Source organism: Musa acuminata, chromosome BXJ3-11 (genome assembly GCF_036884655.1).
Source record: "Musa acuminata AAA Group cultivar baxijiao chromosome BXJ3-11, Cavendish_Baxijiao_AAA, whole genome shotgun sequence".
In the NCBI taxonomy this organism is placed as follows: Eukaryota; Viridiplantae; Streptophyta; class Magnoliopsida; order Zingiberales; family Musaceae; genus Musa; species Musa acuminata.
In genome coordinates this window covers 3,224,666-3,241,621 of record NC_088359.1, presented here as the reverse complement: position 1 = coordinate 3,241,621, position 16,956 = coordinate 3,224,666, and the positions used below count along the sequence as shown (strand labels likewise).

General features: G+C 38.2%; 1 protein-coding gene across 1 annotated transcript; it reads right to left on the bottom strand.

Annotated features, from left to right (window-relative positions):
• Positions 1–6,806: 6,806 nt before the first annotated feature.
• LOC103970370 (ankyrin repeat-containing protein BDA1-like) lies at positions 6,807–8,683 on the bottom strand. The gene is made up of 2 exons (XM_009384124.3): positions 8,045–8,683; positions 6,807–7,844 (listed from the first exon to the last, which is right to left on the bottom strand). The coding sequence occupies exons 1-2, from the start codon at positions 8,624–8,626 to the stop codon at positions 7,557–7,559; spliced, it is 870 nt and encodes a 289-aa protein (XP_009382399.2). The 5' UTR covers positions 8,627–8,683; the 3' UTR covers positions 6,807–7,556.
• Between the last annotated feature and the right edge of the window lie 8,273 nt (positions 8,684–16,956).

Sequence of the window (16,956 nt, the reverse complement as noted above, 5' to 3'; positions counted from 1 at the left end):
GATTTCGAGCATAATAGTGTCACTAAACCTATCACCAACAAGTTGGGTCCTGATAGCACAGGTTTTCCATCCACTAAATCTAATTGTCGTTTTCCATCCGGTTGGGATTGATGGTCTCGTTTATGGCATCTCCCACTTATTTACTGAATCAAATTTTTTTAAACAAAAATTATTGCACCGTCGCCTTTCAACCTCGGACAGACTTGTCGCACTTGATATCTCTAACTCTAATTTGTACTATCTTTGTCTTATTACGGATGAGACTTTTCTCTGTCTCTTCTTCTATAATTGTTTTTCTTTGGAAAGATATCAAAACCAAACTTTTCCTAGCTCTATGAAGATTCAAATCTTGACTTTAAAGCCTCCACTCTAAGAGCCTTGATTCTAGTGGATTTGGAGGGCCAGGAATGATTTGGATCTTTAAGTAACTCAAAACTCCTTTCAATAATCTATCTTAGAATGATTTCTTTTATTTTTTATTATGAGGAGGCTAATTCTCTTGAAGTCTCTATGAAAAGATCTCGCTTAGAGATTTTTTAGATTAGGCCTCAATCTAAATGGCTAAAATTAAACTGCGATAGCTCTTTCAATCAATACTAGTGGTGTCTCTTTTGCTAGTTGTAGATATTGGAGGAGATGGAGCATTCTCTTATTAGAAACAATGACTATTCATCATAGCCTCTCTAAAGTCTTATCGGATGATATTAATTGTATTCATGTCGAAATTGATTCTAAGTGCCTTGTCGACATCCTAAGTGGTACATCTCGACTTTGATAGAACTAATGAGATTTTGCTATTCTTAAGATGTTTTTCACTCTTTCTTGATCACACATGTATATCATGAATATAATAGAGGAGCCAACTGACTAGCGAACTACTACGTTAGAGTGCATTTAATTACTATTTTTAGGTGAGGAGAGTGGCTCTCAGAACTTTTCTTTTCCTGATTATTATCTCAAATCTTTAAGGTGACTTTTGTACCCTATGCTATCTAATAAATAATTTTTTTCCTTCTTGCAAAACAAAAAAAGTATGTCAGGATTGACGTTGACTTGCAATTTTTGTAATCCTCATTTAATGATAATGTTCATTGAGAAGAAATTTGATTTCCAAGTTTGCTGGTCAACAATTGAACAATTGAATTTTATACAAACGCCGCAGCAAAGTGAGGTCTCTCGCATAAGCTGCTTCCTCTAGTCTCGGATCCATGCTCAATTAGTCTCCAGATGTGCTTGCAGATAACTCGACGCAATAACACATATACATGTAAGCATGTGGTTGGAGCAGTTCCTCCTGGTTCGGGAGGCGAGGTTTCTTCTTGTCGAGCCTGTCCTCACCAGACGCCAAAGAGACGACTGGGTCATCGAGCTCACAGTGGCCACTGCAGTCCCGTTTAAACATCTTATCCCAAGGAATCGATGCGGTGTAAACGCAGCGAGGGAGACGAAAGCCGGACGGCGAGTGGGATAGCAACAGCGTGCGCAATTGTTCGGAGAAAAATTGGATGTTTTTGCAGAAGGCAACATTTCATCAGATTGGATGCCGTGCTTACGAGGCTGCATGCTGAACGCGTTAACCTAACATCACCTTGGTGTCCTGTCCGGTAGGACTCCGTCCGGCCGATCAACTTCTTCAACCCAAACAGCGAGACCAATGGCTATCATCTCTTGAATCCAGCGAACACTAGTGCTAATTTCAAACGTGTATTTTAGACTTTTGTAGCTCCCTAATCCGGATCTCATTAATAGTTCTAGGATGTAACTTCACCTTTTTCAGTAGTTTCAATGAAAGAAAGAAAGGAGAAGGAATTGGCGTTGACTTGGATTTATATTTCTTGTAATCCTCATTTAATGATGATGTTACTTGGGAAGAAAACTTGATTTCCAAGTTTTCTAGGTCAACAAGCAAATGACTCCAATTGGGCCAACACCGTGACCCCCGAGTTCGATATATCATATCCCATAGCTCATCGATAGTCGGACGATACACAGAATCATATTTAGCATTCATAGTGATATCAATCTAATAATTGTCTTATTCCATCATAAAAAGGTCCTCTATGTGCATTCTTAGAGAATTTTTGACTAAATATACTTGACTAAACCATCCAAACTTGACTAAGTTCATACCAGAGGAACCTTGTCGAGTATGTCCCAACGTAATATTTTATAATACCTTGGATTCAATCCCCCGGCTTTCCAACACTTGAACTTGGGATGAACTTAAAAATGGATTACGATTAGATTCGAATCTCATTCACACGTCAGACAATCAAACTCCGACTTAAATATATCCAACCAACATGCATCGTTCTTTCTTGTCCAGCTGAAAAAATCATTCGATTGCCCACTTCAGGAAATTAACATTGTTTGACTCTTACCAATGGTCACACGATCGATATGCACAGAGGTTCATAATACCCCTTAAAAGAGCCATTCGGTTTGAAAAGGCATATTGCTCGATCGATTAAGTGTATTGTAGTGGTGCAACTCTTTGAGTACATAAGCCACTAAAAAGCTTCCGTTCTTTTAAGTTGCATATTTATTTGTGTTACGTGAACGTTTAATTCCAAATACGAACAAATCCTCAAAGGAAATTGCAGTGCTGTTATACACTCAGTCAGCAGAAAGATTTTTCTCTAAATGTGTGCTTTCTAATTTTTTTTTGTTTTGTGTTAAGTCCTTTCCTAATAGTTTGTGTGGTCATCAATTAAATTTTTGAAGATGGTGCGAGAGTAGACTATGAGTTTGAATCATATATTTATATATTTTTTTAATATTTAATTAAAAATTATTCGTACAATCACTATTTTTCATTTATGTTTGTATTCATACATATGGGACATACATATATTCGTATTTCATTCATACATCAAAATTAAATCGTTTTGCTTATGAGAGGAGATATTTAAAGTATATATTGTGTTTTTTTTCTTCTAACTATGTAAATTCTTAAGATCTTTGATCATCCAATTCAGTGTTTAAGAATATTATATCGGTATATTGTGTAGTATTTCAAATTTAATCTGAGGTTCTAATTATAAATGTAAAGATTACCGGAATTAAAATATAAAAAGTAAAAAAAAAAAAAACAAAGGCTAAGTGGGAGCTGTGGGAGATAAAGAAAGAACACAGAGGTAAGGAAGAAAAGAAGAAAAAGAGAAGGGTGAAGAAGAAAGAAATAGGAGAAAGAAAGATGGAAACGGAAACAGAGAAGAACAAAAGAAGAAGAGAGGAAGAAAATAAGAGGAGGGAGAAGGAAAGAGAAAGAGAGGGAGGATCCTGTTTAAGGAGAGAGAGAGAGAGAGGCCATAGATCAAAGCTAAGAAAAAGGCTCCTTCTACCCATCCACGTTGAAATAGATTTTTTCTTATTTGATTGGTAGAATTTATCTTTTTCATTCCACGTTGAAATATAATTTTTCTTATTTGATTGGTAGAGCACGAATTCATAGATTATAGAAATACACAACCATTTCTATTTACGATGAGAATTTACGTATAATATAGGAAAAAGCATCAAAGAAAAACTGATGAGTTCTTTTTGAGAGAGGATAGGGAGGCATCAGCTATGAGAACCTAAACGAGAGAATGAAAGAAAGAAAAGAAGAAGAACAACAACAAAAGGGAAGGAAGGAAAAAAAATAAAATTTAAAAAAAATCAAGGACTCAGTTTGATATCAGATGAGTTCAGATGACTACAGAAAATATTATATTAAGTATGATTTTGAAATCTCTTATATTCTTATTAATTATATTTGTGTATTGAATTATAGATCGATACATCCTGATGTACTACGTTAACTAAATATTTATGTTGTGAAGGAAATAAAAGGAGAAAAATTATTATATTAAAAAAAAAGGAGAAAAAAAGGGAAATTTGAGAGCTATATGTTTGTATAAGAACATGGCTATCAAAGTGAGTATCTGATGATTCCGTCTAGTTTGTTTTGAAAAGTGTTAATGCATTTGTTTGAAATTGATAAAACACATATGATTTACCAGATTTATAAATCTTTATTATTTAAAAGTATAAAAAAAAATTAGATGTTTACAATTTGGAAAAGTATATGGTTTGAATATTTATTTATTATTTTATAAGCATTTTAAAGTTATCTTATCAGAATTTATACAAAAATATATGTTTAACATTATATTTAAAAATGATTAAAGTATATATAATTATTATCGGTTTCAAATGATATATAATTATATCAGTCTTGAAATGAGATACAAAAAGAGACATGTCGAAACCCATAATTTGGTAAACAGTAATTGATATATTATTTTCTTATATGATCAGTATGAGTATGATATGAAACCTATCAATCCGGGTTATATATTAGAATATATTTCAAAGACTAGATTCTTTTGCATCTTGATACAAGGAGATATGCGTTACCTACACATTAAGTGTTAAACATGATTCACGGTTTTATCACAGTAATATAATGTTATCATAGCCATTGATATTATTACGATTTGTATTTTAACATTTACATTCTAACTATATTTATATTTATGAACCCCTAGTTATATTTATATGAATGGTAATTATAATGTCTTATGTTATTGTATGTGACACTAGTTATATTTATGCTTTTATTTTGAAAATATTATTGGCAAGCCATGAATTTAAAATGAATATAAACTGATGTTTTGTAAATTTTGTATAAATACCAAGGAAGACTTGGTATTTATGTATATTTCAAAAGCATATATCGAAAGCATAAAGAATTTATGTATTTCTCAATTTTTAGAGGTGTAATTTATTATATGATTATTTCTTAATTTTTCAGAGTTACGCAAAAGAAGGATGATGGATTGAATTATGTGATTAAATTATTAAATAGTTATAAAATGTCCTATGGATAGATTAGCTATGAATTAAATTATATAATAAATATCCCATGGGTGATTAATTATGAACTAGATTATGCAATAATTATACTCTAAAAGTTTGCATTCCTGCAGACAAACCTTTAATCTTCTCCGGCCACTTTAATGCATGAGTTAGTATTTGGTTTTAGACAGGAAGAGTAATTCAATGTTGCTCTCTTGTTCTTCCTTTCATCTTCTTCTCTCCATACAATTACAATTACTTTATTCATGTACATCATGCATCTCTAATTTATTTATATATAGGAGTCAGATGATAGTCCTAAATCTATTTCCTTGTGAACACCTTGTGAAAAGAAGAAGACATTTAAATCTATTTCCTCTAAATGGGATCAGGAATACCTACCTAGAGGTGTTTTCTGGCCACAGCAAGGTGCAGGATGGTGTTGCCCTTCGCATCTCCAAAGTTGAGTAGCTCATCGTTCTCATCCGTTCTGTTCAGCAAGAACTGCACTGTCTAGAAGCTGTTTGATTTCACAGCAAGATGAAGGATGGAGTCACCTTGCGATGTCACAGCTCGATCGGACTCCGGGCACGCATCCGGTAACACTGTCAACACATCAAGCCTGCCTTGTAAGGCTTGCAGTGTGGGCGGGCATGAAGCCGTCGTTGTCGGTTCTCCAAGCAGAGATTGGCAGCGTCTTGCGTACTGCAGCAACTCTTTAACCACGGATTCATCAATCCATGCTAATTAAATGATTACTCTATGAATCCGGGAGAAATAGAGAAGAAAAAAATAAACTAAAATCATGATGCATATAAATAAACCATATTAAATTATGTGTTCCATATTATATATATAATATGTAAATATTCCTACATTCTAAACCTAAAACTGTGATGATTGATGGCTAGGAAATGAGTACTGTCGATAACGGTGCGGTCCTATTTGCGACTCAACCATGCATCACGATTCCGATTCCAAACTTACACTTGTATTGCGGTACGACCATGGCATGACGTCGTCCAGGAAAAGGGGTGAGTTAGGTATGATGTTGCTGCACTCGTCCTCTCACCACGTCATGATATCGTACGTACGTGATGATACATGGATAGCATCATGTATTGCGCCATTGCCATTTTGCCGATGAAGCCGGTACACACGTCTTTTGGACTCATGTGGAATCTTCATGATGAGTGTTGACCCGATTGATTCTGATAGATGGTGACACTGGGAGTATATAAAGTTTTGATTTTTTCTTTTATTTCTCAATCTTAATATCCATGAACCTTCGATTTAATATCAAAATGATGAGATTGATTATTGATTATATCAAAGTGGATAAGGTGGAGTGTTTGATTCGATTCATAAAATTATGTGCAACATAAGTATAGGCACATAGTTGTTAATAATTGATAATTCTATACATTAAATCCTTGTTATCTTTTATGCACCATTTAATATTATGTCGGTTCTAATTGATTCTGTTAGTTTGGCAAGTCCTATAGTCCAACATCGGAAAAATCAGACTTATTGTCTCGTCTTGGAACTATAAATAAGGGCCTGAGCTTTGAAGTCAGATGTACCACAGGCAGCACAAGAGGCACCACAAAAAAACCTGTTTACGGTTTGAGTTTTTCTTGTTTAGTAAGCTGAAGGTATTTTATGGCCTAGAAACATCTTCCTAAGGCATTTGTAAGTGTTCCTCTTAGTAATTTGCTCTCTTTCATCCGTGGATATAGGTCAATTGATCGAACCACGTATATCTGAAAATTATCTTGTGGTAAATTTCCTGAGGTTAGCTCTTACATATTCAAGTCTGGATAATGATTCAGATATTTAAGATTTTATAAATATATTAGTGCATCATTGTACTATTGATAAGTTTTAGATCTGCTGAATCTAGTGTTTTTAAATAAATACATCATTAATATGTAAGAGATATAATGTTCCACAAAACTCTCATAAATCATCTGTAACAACAAAACCAAAGTTAATAATGATTAAAGCAAATTACATTCTGAAAATAAGATAAAGTAACTTTAAAAGATGATAAAGGATAAACCATATAAGAATAATGATAGGTCATATTATTCTATTATTGACCTATTTACTATATAAATAAACACTAAATAATTTACAAAAGAAAATACTCCTGAAAGAATTATTATCAACACGCCCACCACAATCTTCGTGCGGATGGCAACGGCCCTTGTGGGGCCTCCGTGGCTTTCTCCTTCTCCATCTTTCTTCTTCCAGCATCCACCTTTGCGCAACAAGAACCTGATCGCTCGAAAGCACACCCAAACCATGAAGAGACTGAGGATTCCGAACCAACTCATGAGAAGGATGACAGTGGAGAGCTGATAGGAAAACATTCGCACAATGGCGATCGAGAATGCTACTGCCGTCGAGAACACCGCCAGCCATAGAATCCACTTTAGGATTCCCGTCACAATTTTCTGCTGTCTTGGCACACAACAAATCAACAAAAGAATGATGCTCAAGGACGCAAACAACCCGAACATGTCGAACAGTAGGAATAACTTGACTGCCTCCCTTTCACTTGAACTCCCATCATCTTTCTGCTTAACCCCATCAGGGGGGTTCAGCCCAGCTTCGAATGTGATGGTGGCGATCAACGTCGCCACCACCATTAGTGTTGCTGGTTTGTTGTTGTACCTTTCTTTAGATTCAGACCATACTTTTCGGGGGCTTCAGTCATCCTTAGAAGGTCGAGCCTGGCGTCGGAAGGGGTGCCAACGATTTGGTCGGCTTCTGTGTGACGCGACAGTGGCAGAGGCTCTGGCATCGCTCGGTGACGATTTCGGCTGAGTCTTCCCTTCTTCTGCGGCGGTTCTTCCACCTGCTGCCCGAATCAGTTCTCCCAACAATAGATCTCCATGTTGGCAGGGTGAATCCAATAGCATATCAAGGACGGTGTCGCCTCTCATGTTTGTGGCGTTAACTTCGATACCTCGCCTTCCCAGAAGCAACTTCACGGTCTGCATTCAATCGTATTACCAGAGTTATGAACAGGAAGTTCATCGGTATTACCACTTGCCTTTTTTTTGAATGAAATGCAAAGAGTATTTATCTTTTGTTGTGGGAAAGCTCTCATATCAGGAGGTGCAGAAATGAATAAAGACCTGGTGAAAAGAAGAAGACAAATTCATTTCCTCTAATTGGGATCAGGAATACCTACCTGGAGCTGTTTCCTGGCCACAGCAAGGTGCAGGACGGTGTTGCCTTTCGCATCTCCGGAGTTGAGCAGCTCATCGTTTTCACCAGTTCTGTTCAGCAAGAACTGCACGGTCTCGAAGCTGTTTGATTTCACAGTAAGATGAAGGATGGAATCACCCTGCGATGTCACAGCTCGCGCGGACTCCGGGCACGCATCCAGTAACACAGTCAACACATCAAGCCTGCCTCGTAAGGCTGCAGTGTGGGCGGGCATGAAGCCATCGTTGTCTGTCACCAAGTAGAGTCTGGCAGCGGCTGCGTACTGCAGCAGCTCTTTCACCACAGGTAAGTGGCCTTGGGCAGCGGCCAGGTGCAAGGCGGAATGGCCTTCGCGGTTGCGGCCATGCGCGAGCTCCGGGTTTACGGTGAGGATCTCCCGGACCAGGTCGGAGTGGCCGAGCGATGCAGCGATGTGGAGGGGGCTGTCCGACAGGTGAGCCGCGGCGATGGCTTGCCTGTGGAGCAGGAGCCGGTCTTCTTGTAGCAAACGCCGCAACAAAGTGAGGTCTCCCGCATAAGCTGCTTCCTCTAGTCTCGGATCCATGCTGCGTTACTCTCGTTCTCTCTCTCTCTCTCTCGATTTGGTCACAAACAACTCGACGTTAGGACGCCTATATATAGGCTAAAAATCTCTAACGATTCCTCCCGCTCGGTCTTCTTGGTCCTGTCTCCATCAAGACGCCGGCCTTGTTGACCAAGTCGTCTCCAAAACGTAAGCTGCTTCTTCTCGTCTTGCATCCCATTGGTCTGGACTTCGCAGAATACTTTTGCACAGCTTGCTTTCTCGTTCGCCGAAACTACCTAGAGAATGAAGCGAGACTGGGACAGTCGATGTGCGGTATTTGTGTTTGAGAATGTTGACGAAACATGATGGACTTATGATATAGCTTTTCCTAACTTTTCTTCTAATTACAATAATATCTTCCTAAAACCTATCTTCACTTAAATTTTTAATTAGTTTCAGCGAAACAGACCTCATCAACACCCTATATTTCCATCTGGCTGATGATACATCAGGAGGGAGGGAGGGAGGGATGGATGAATGAAAACAAGCTTGCAGACAAATCGATATGGAGGCTTGTGATTGGAGCAGTTCCTCCTTCTTGTACAGCCTGTCCTCACCAGACGCCAAAGAGACGACTTGGTCATCGAGCTCACAGTGGCCACTGCAGTCCCGTTTAAATAACTTATCCCAAGGAATCGATGCGTTGCAAACGCAGCGAGGGAGACGAAAGCCGAACGGCGAGTGGGATAGCAACAGCGTGCGCAATTGTTCGGATAAAAATTGGATGGATGTTTTTGCCGAAGTCATCATTTCATCGGATTGGATTGCGGTGCTCACGGGACTGCATGCTGAACGCTTTAACGTAACATCACCTTGGTGTCCTGTCCGGCTGATCAACTTCTTCAACCCTAACAGCGAGACTCGTGGGTCTCCACACCATTATCCCGGTCGTCGGTTTCCTTCAAGTTGTCCGGTTTAAATATTTTGATCGCTTTCTCGATCTTGTCGCTTACGAGCATGCTAATTTTTTTTGGATAAATAATCACCTTTTTTTGTTCTCGTCTTCGTTGGACGACTTTGACCTCTTCGGATTTTGCAGCTTTAGCTGATCTAATATAATCTTCTTTACTTTTCAAAAGAAGAAAAAAAAATCATCCACGCTTCGGGACAAGCCGACATGGCTCCATCATCCCTTTCCAAGTAGTTTCAGCGAAAGAAAGATGGGAGCGGAACAAAAAATCTACACAGGACGTCTCCATTTCAATGATCCGCTGAAGAAATGTTTATCGATATATTAGCAGTCGAAATCTTTCATTTATTGTGAATATTTGGATTGTCCCTTGTCACATTTCGATTTCTAGTATAAATAGTATCATTCAACCGATTACCAGCAAGTTTGGTAAATGGCAAGGCTCCCTTCTATCACAAGCTGGTTGTGTCACCTTGATTAATTTGTACTTAAACTCCATCCCTATACACTCCTTAAGTGTCTCCTTCTACTGTTATTAATAAAATCTCTTCATTAACCCACATATTCCTTTGGTCCAACTATGACAACTCTATAAAGGTCTCTTTACTTGCTTTCTTGGGACACCATCACTTTGCCTAAGTTCATCAGTGGCTTGGGCATTAAGGACATGCAACATAACCAAATATGCATTGCATGTCAAAAGAATTTTTTTATCTTCCTAATAGTGCTGATATCGTTTGGGCCAAGGTTGCTTATGGTAAGTATGGCACTATCGAATCTTAGAGTGCCTCTTCCCCTTTCAACTCCAGTTGGTGTTGGAAGCTATTGGGAAGAAACCTGTTAATGCGGAATAATTCTTTCCCTCTTTGTGTATCAAAATAGGTTCCTCATCTAAATACCAACTTGATATCCAAATGAAAATATCAATCAGCACAGCATAAACAATAGAGCAATAAATCAATCACACAGTGAGACCAAATCTTTTTAACGTGGAAAACCCAATGTGGGAAAAACCACGGGACCGTAGTCCACCTCAAACTTCCACTATCAATAATGATGATAACAGGTTTACAGTAGGTCTTCTCTAGAATAACTAGAGGATCAGAATAACATCAAGAACATAGAATCTTGGCTCAAGAATACCATATCTTCATCACATAGGTGAATCTCCTCCAAAGAGAATTCTAGGTCTCACAGAGTGGATATCGCAGGAAAATACCTTAGAGAGGGTAAACCGCAGATCAACACCGTTAGGATTGTAGAGTTTGCTGCAAGGATTCTCCACATAAAATTTGGGTCGAAACTGACAACGTTTGGCCACCGATCGTCAAGCAGAAAACTCAGAAACCTTACTTTCTCTCTCTATTTCTCTCTCCACGTCGTCGTTGTTCACTGTGCACGTACGCTGCACCCTGCACGCTGCACGCTGCACGCTGCACGCTGCACGCTGCACCCTGCTCTGCATTTTCTCTGCATGCCCTAATTTGCCTTACTTCACCTTAATTAGTGATTTGGGCTCAATAGGCCCAATTTGTCCAAGCCCACATATGGGCTGGACCCAACAATTCTCCCCCTCCAGCTCATATGGTGGGCTGTACCAAGCCCGCTCTTCGCCTACATGCTTCAAGCTTCTCCTTAGGCAAAGACTTTGTCAACATATCTGAACCATTCTCACTGGTATGTACTTTTTCCAACTGTAATTCTTTCATCTCAAGCACATCACGAACCCAGTGATATCTCACATCAATATGCTTGGATCTAGAATGGTATGTTGAATTCTTGGAGAGGTGAATGGCGCTCTGACTATCACAGTAAACAGTATATACTTCCTGTTTCAAGCCCAATTCCTGTAGAAACTTTTTCATCCATAAAGTTTCCTTACAGGCTTCAGTAACTGCTATGTATTCTGCTTCTGTGGTTGATAGAGCAACACACTTCTGTAACTTAGACTGCCAAGAGACTGCTCCTCCTGCAAATGTCATCAAGAATCCCGAAGTGGACTTCCTGGAATCAGTATCACCTGCCATGTCTGCATCTGTGTACCCTTCTAACACAGGTTCATCACTGCCAAAACATAAACACAACCTGGAAGTACCTCTTAGATATCTTAATATCCATTTCACTGCTGCCCAATGTTCCTTTCCAGGATTTGAGAGAAATCGGCTAACAACTCCAACTGCATGAGCTATATCTGGCCTAGTACAAACCATAGCATACATCAAACTGCCTACTGCAGATGAGTAAGGCACTCTGGATATTTCTTCTTTTTCTTTCTCACTTGTAGGACATTGTTTTGAACTCAGCTTGAAATGACCTGCAAGTGGAGAACAAACTGCTTTGGCTTTACTCATGTTGAATCTTTCAAGAACCTTTTCAATGTAAGTCTCCTGAGATAGCCAAATCTTCCTTTTCTTCCTATCACGAAGAATCTTCATGCCAAGTATTTGTCTCACCGATCCCAAGTCTTTCATCGCAAAAGACTTACTTAGCTCTCTTTTCAGCTTTTCAATTTTTCCAACATCATGGCCAACAATCAACATATAGCAGTAAAATAATAAAATCATCATCTGAAAATTTCTTCATAAACACACAATGATCAGATGTGGTTCTATCATACCCTTGGCTCATCATAAAGGAATCAAACTTCTTGTACCACTGTCTAGGTGCCTGTTTGAGTCCATATAAGCTTTTCCTAAGCTTACATACCAGATTTTCTTTTCCCTTGACTTTGAAACCTTCTGGTTGCTCCATGTAAATTTCTTCTTCTAAGTCACCATGAAGAAATGCTGTTTTTACATCAAGTTGCTCAACTTCTAAATTCAAGCGGGCAGCCAAACCAAGAACAACTCGGATAGAGGACATTTTCACAACCGGAGAAAATATTTCTTCAAAGTCAATACCTTTCTTCTGACTGAAACCTTTCACAACTAGTTGTACCTTGTATCTCTGTTGTGAGCTATTGCTTTCAGTCTTCAATTTGTAAACCCACTTATTCTTGAGAGCTTTCTTCTCTTTAGGCAACTTTACCAAGTCATAGGTGTGGTTCTCAAGCAAGGATATCATCTCTTCTTGCATGGCATTAACCCACTCATTCTTATTCTCATGTAGAATAGCTTCTTGGTAAGTTTCTGGCTCTCCCCCGTCAGTAAGCATAACATACTCATGTGGAGGATATCTGGTAGAGGGTTGTCGCTCTCTAGTGGATCTTCTTAATGGAATCTCAACTGGTGGTGGAGGTGCCTGTTCAGTTGGTTCAGCATCATCAACTGTAGGTGTATCATCACTGGTATTCTCACCACTATCTTCCTGTTCATCTCCCCCATGATCATCATGAACTACAGGTGAAGGAACTGGACCCAAACTCCAAGGAATATAAACAGAGGTTTCTGGCTTCTCAACATTATCACCATCATCAAACAATTGGTCTTCAAGAAACACAACATCTCTGCTTCTAATAATCTTCTTGTTCACTGGATCCCATAATCTGTACCCAAACTCTTCATGACCATATCCCAAGAAGATACATGCTTTTGCCTTATTATCAAGCTTGGACCTCTCATCTTTGGGAATATGAACAAATGCTTTACACCCAAAGACTCTCAAATGATTATAAGATATATCTTTTCCTCTCCATACTCTCTCTGGAACATCACCTAGCAGAGGAACTGATGGAGAAAGATTTATCAGATCAACTGTAGTTCTCATAGCCTCCCCCCAAAATGACTTTGGTAACTTGGCATGGGAAAGCATACACCTAATCCTTTCTTCAATGGTTCTGTTCATCCTTTCTGCCACACCGTTCTGCTGAGGAGTTTTAGGAACTGTTTTCTCAAGCCTGATACCATGGAACCTGCAATAATTCTCAAAAGGACCCCTGTACTCGCCACCATTATCTGATCGAACACACTTTAGCTTTCTGCCAGTTTCCCTTTCAACATTGACATGAAACTCCTTGAAAACATCGAGTACCTGGTCTTTAGATTTTAAAGCAAAAGCCCAAACTTTTCTAGAATGGTCATCAATAAAAGTAACAAAATAAAGAGCACCTCCAAGAGTTCTAGTTTGCATAGTACAAACATCAGTATGAACTAAATCAATAACATCAGATCTTCTAGATGATGGATATGTCTGAAATGCAACTCTATGTGTTTTTCCAGCTAAGCAATGATCACAAGATTTAAGAGATGTACCTTGCAACTCTGGTAAGAACTGCTTTCTAGCAAGAGTTTGAAGTCCCTTCTCGCTGATATGTCCAAGCCTCTTATGCCAAAGATCTATACTTTCACCTTTTCGAATTGCATTAATCTCTCATTTGTGTAGCTTAGCTTTCATGACATAAAAAGAGTTAATCTTCTTTCCTTTTGCCACAATTAGAGAACCTTTAGTGAGTTTCCATTTACTTTCACCAAAATAATGTGCAAAGCCCTCATCATCAAGTCTACCTGTAGATATCAAGTTAAGACGAATATCTGGAACATGCCTTACATCTTTGAGTATCAATTTGCTCCCAATACTGGTCTCCAAGCAAATATCTCCAATACCCACAATCTTAGATGTACCATTGTTTCCCATTCTGACATTACCAAAATCACCAACAGTGTAAGATCTAAAGAAATCACCATGAGAAGTAACATGAAATGAAGCACCAGAGTCAATTACCCAATTACTATCCTGAGCTACAAGGCTAACACAACCTTCATCACAGACAATAGTGATATTACCTTCAGCAGCAACTGTATTGGTCTCTTTCTCATTTTTCTTCATTTCATTCTGTTCTCGCTTCCAAAACCTACACTCTTTCTTCATGTGACCTGGTCTGTTACAGTGAAAACATTTGATATCTCTTCTAGACTTGGATCTTCCTCTATAACCATATGGATTTCTACTATGACTTCTTCCACGTCTTTCTTGTTTTTCAGTAACAAATGCACCATAAGAAGATTCACCCTGTTCTTTCCTTCTTGCATCTTCATTTAGCAAACTGTCTTTAACCATATCTATGGTTAGAGTCCCCTCTGGCGTGGAGTTACAAATAGTCACCACATACGTTTCCCAACTTTCTGGTAAAGAGCTGAGAAGTAATAATCCCTGCATCTCATCATCTATATTCATTTTCATAGCAACCAACTTGTTTGCAAGACTCTGAAATAGGCTTATGTGCTCAATAATGTTACCACCATCTTTATACTTCAAATTTACAAGCCTTCTGAGGAGAGAAATTCTATTTCCCACTGTCTTTTTCGCAAAAAGATTTTCTAACCTTTGCCAAACAACATCAGCTCTGGTTTCATCTGAAATATGCTCATGCAAGTTTATATCCATCCATCTTCTAATATAGGCAATAGCTTTTCTATGTTGAACTTCCCATTCTTCATCGTCCATAATAGAAGGTTTATCTTTAACCTTGATAGGCTTATACAAATCTTTGCAATAGAGCAAATCTTCCATTAGACGCCTCCAAGTGGAATAATTTGATGAGTTCAATTTAATCATACCATCTGACTGCTCCATTTCAATCACACAAGAAAACTAGCACCAAACAACCTGATGCTCTGATATCACTTGTTGGGAAGAAACCTGTTAATGCGGAATAATTCTTTCCCTCTTTGTGTATCAAAATAGGTTCCTCATCTAAATACCAACTTGATATCCAAATGAAAATATCAATCAGCACAGCATAAACAATAGAGCAATAAATCAATCACACAGTGAGACCAAATCTTTTTAACGTGGAAAACCCAATGTGGGAAAAACCACGGGACCGTAGTCCACCTCAAACTTCCACTATCAATAATGATGATAACAGGTTTACAGTAGGTCTTCTCTAGAATAACTAGAGGATCAGAATAACATCAAGAACATAGATCTTGGCTCAAGAATACCATATCTTCATCACATACGTGAATCTCCTCCAAAGAGAATTCTAGGTCTCACAGAGTGGATATCGCAGGAAAATACCTTAGAGAGGGTAAACCGCAGATCAACACCGTTAGGATTGTAGAGTTTGCTGCAAGGATTCTCCACATAAAATTTGGGTCGAAACTGACAACGTTTGGCCACTGATCGTTAAGCAGAAAACTCAGAAACCTTACTTTCTCTCTGCACGTCGTCGTTGTTCACTGTGCACGTACGCTGCACCCTGCACGCTGCACGCTGCACGCTGCACCCTGCTCTGCATTTTCTCTGCATGCCCTAATTTGTCTTACTTCACCTTAATTAGTGATTTGGGCTCAATAGGCCCAATTTGTCCAAGCCCACATATGGGCTGGACCCAACAGAAGCTATTTGTGCTCGCTATGGATTTCTTGAAATTTGAGTTTTGCAAATTTATGGGAGATGGCTATTCTATCAATATGCTCCGTGATTGCTTTCAAACCAGTATTTCAAAAAAATAGATGTATTTGTTCCTAATGTGAAGGATTCTTTTCTCTTAATTAATGGATGTTGGAATTCGAATTTATTCTACTCTTGGTTTAGTACCTCTCTTGTTGACATCTTCTAGTCTTATAAAGATGATTTTTTATTTCTAATAGCACAAGTTTTTCATCCACTAAATCTATTTATCTTTTGATTCTCAACACAGACTTACTCTTCTCCGGTGGGGATTGGTGGTGTCATTTGTGATATCTCCTAGTGATTCACTGAATCAAAACTTTTTCCTGAAAATTGTTGCTTCACCACTTTCCCACAGAAAGACTTGTCACACTTGGTTTCTCTACCTCCAATTTGTATATTTTCTGCCTTGCTAACAATAAGACTTTTGTCTATCTTTTTTTCTCTTGTCTTATAGTTGTTTTTCTTTGGAAAGCTATCAAAATCAAACTTCTCTTCCTCTTTTCCTCCTTCAAATTGGATCTTTTAGCAACTCAAAGCTTCTTCTAATACTATCTTTGTTAGGATAATTTATTATTATTATTATAGGATCATTCTAAAGTTTCTATGAAACGATCTCTTGAACTAGGCCTCAATCTTGGTGGCTAAAATTGAACTGTGGTAACTCTTTCAATCAATATGTTAAGGAGGGTACTAGTTTTTGGCATTTTAATACTAGTGGTGTCCTTTTTGCTAGTTGCATATATTCATCGTAGCCTCTCTAAAATCTTATTCGATGTTTCAGTAGTATTCATATTGAAATTGATTTGAAGTGCTTTGTGGACATCCTAAGTGGCACATCCCAATTTCCTTTAAGCATCCTCCCTTTATCGTTAAGACGTTTTAACTCTTTCTTGATATCATAAATGTAACAGAGTTGCCAATTGGCTAGCAAACTATGCTAAAGTGCATCTAACTACTATTTTAAGGAGAGGAGTACCGAAGAAACGAGAGAACGAAGAAAAACACATTTCAATTAGTATCATATGAAGTCTATTTATACATGGTGAAAGATAAGATTTCTTTA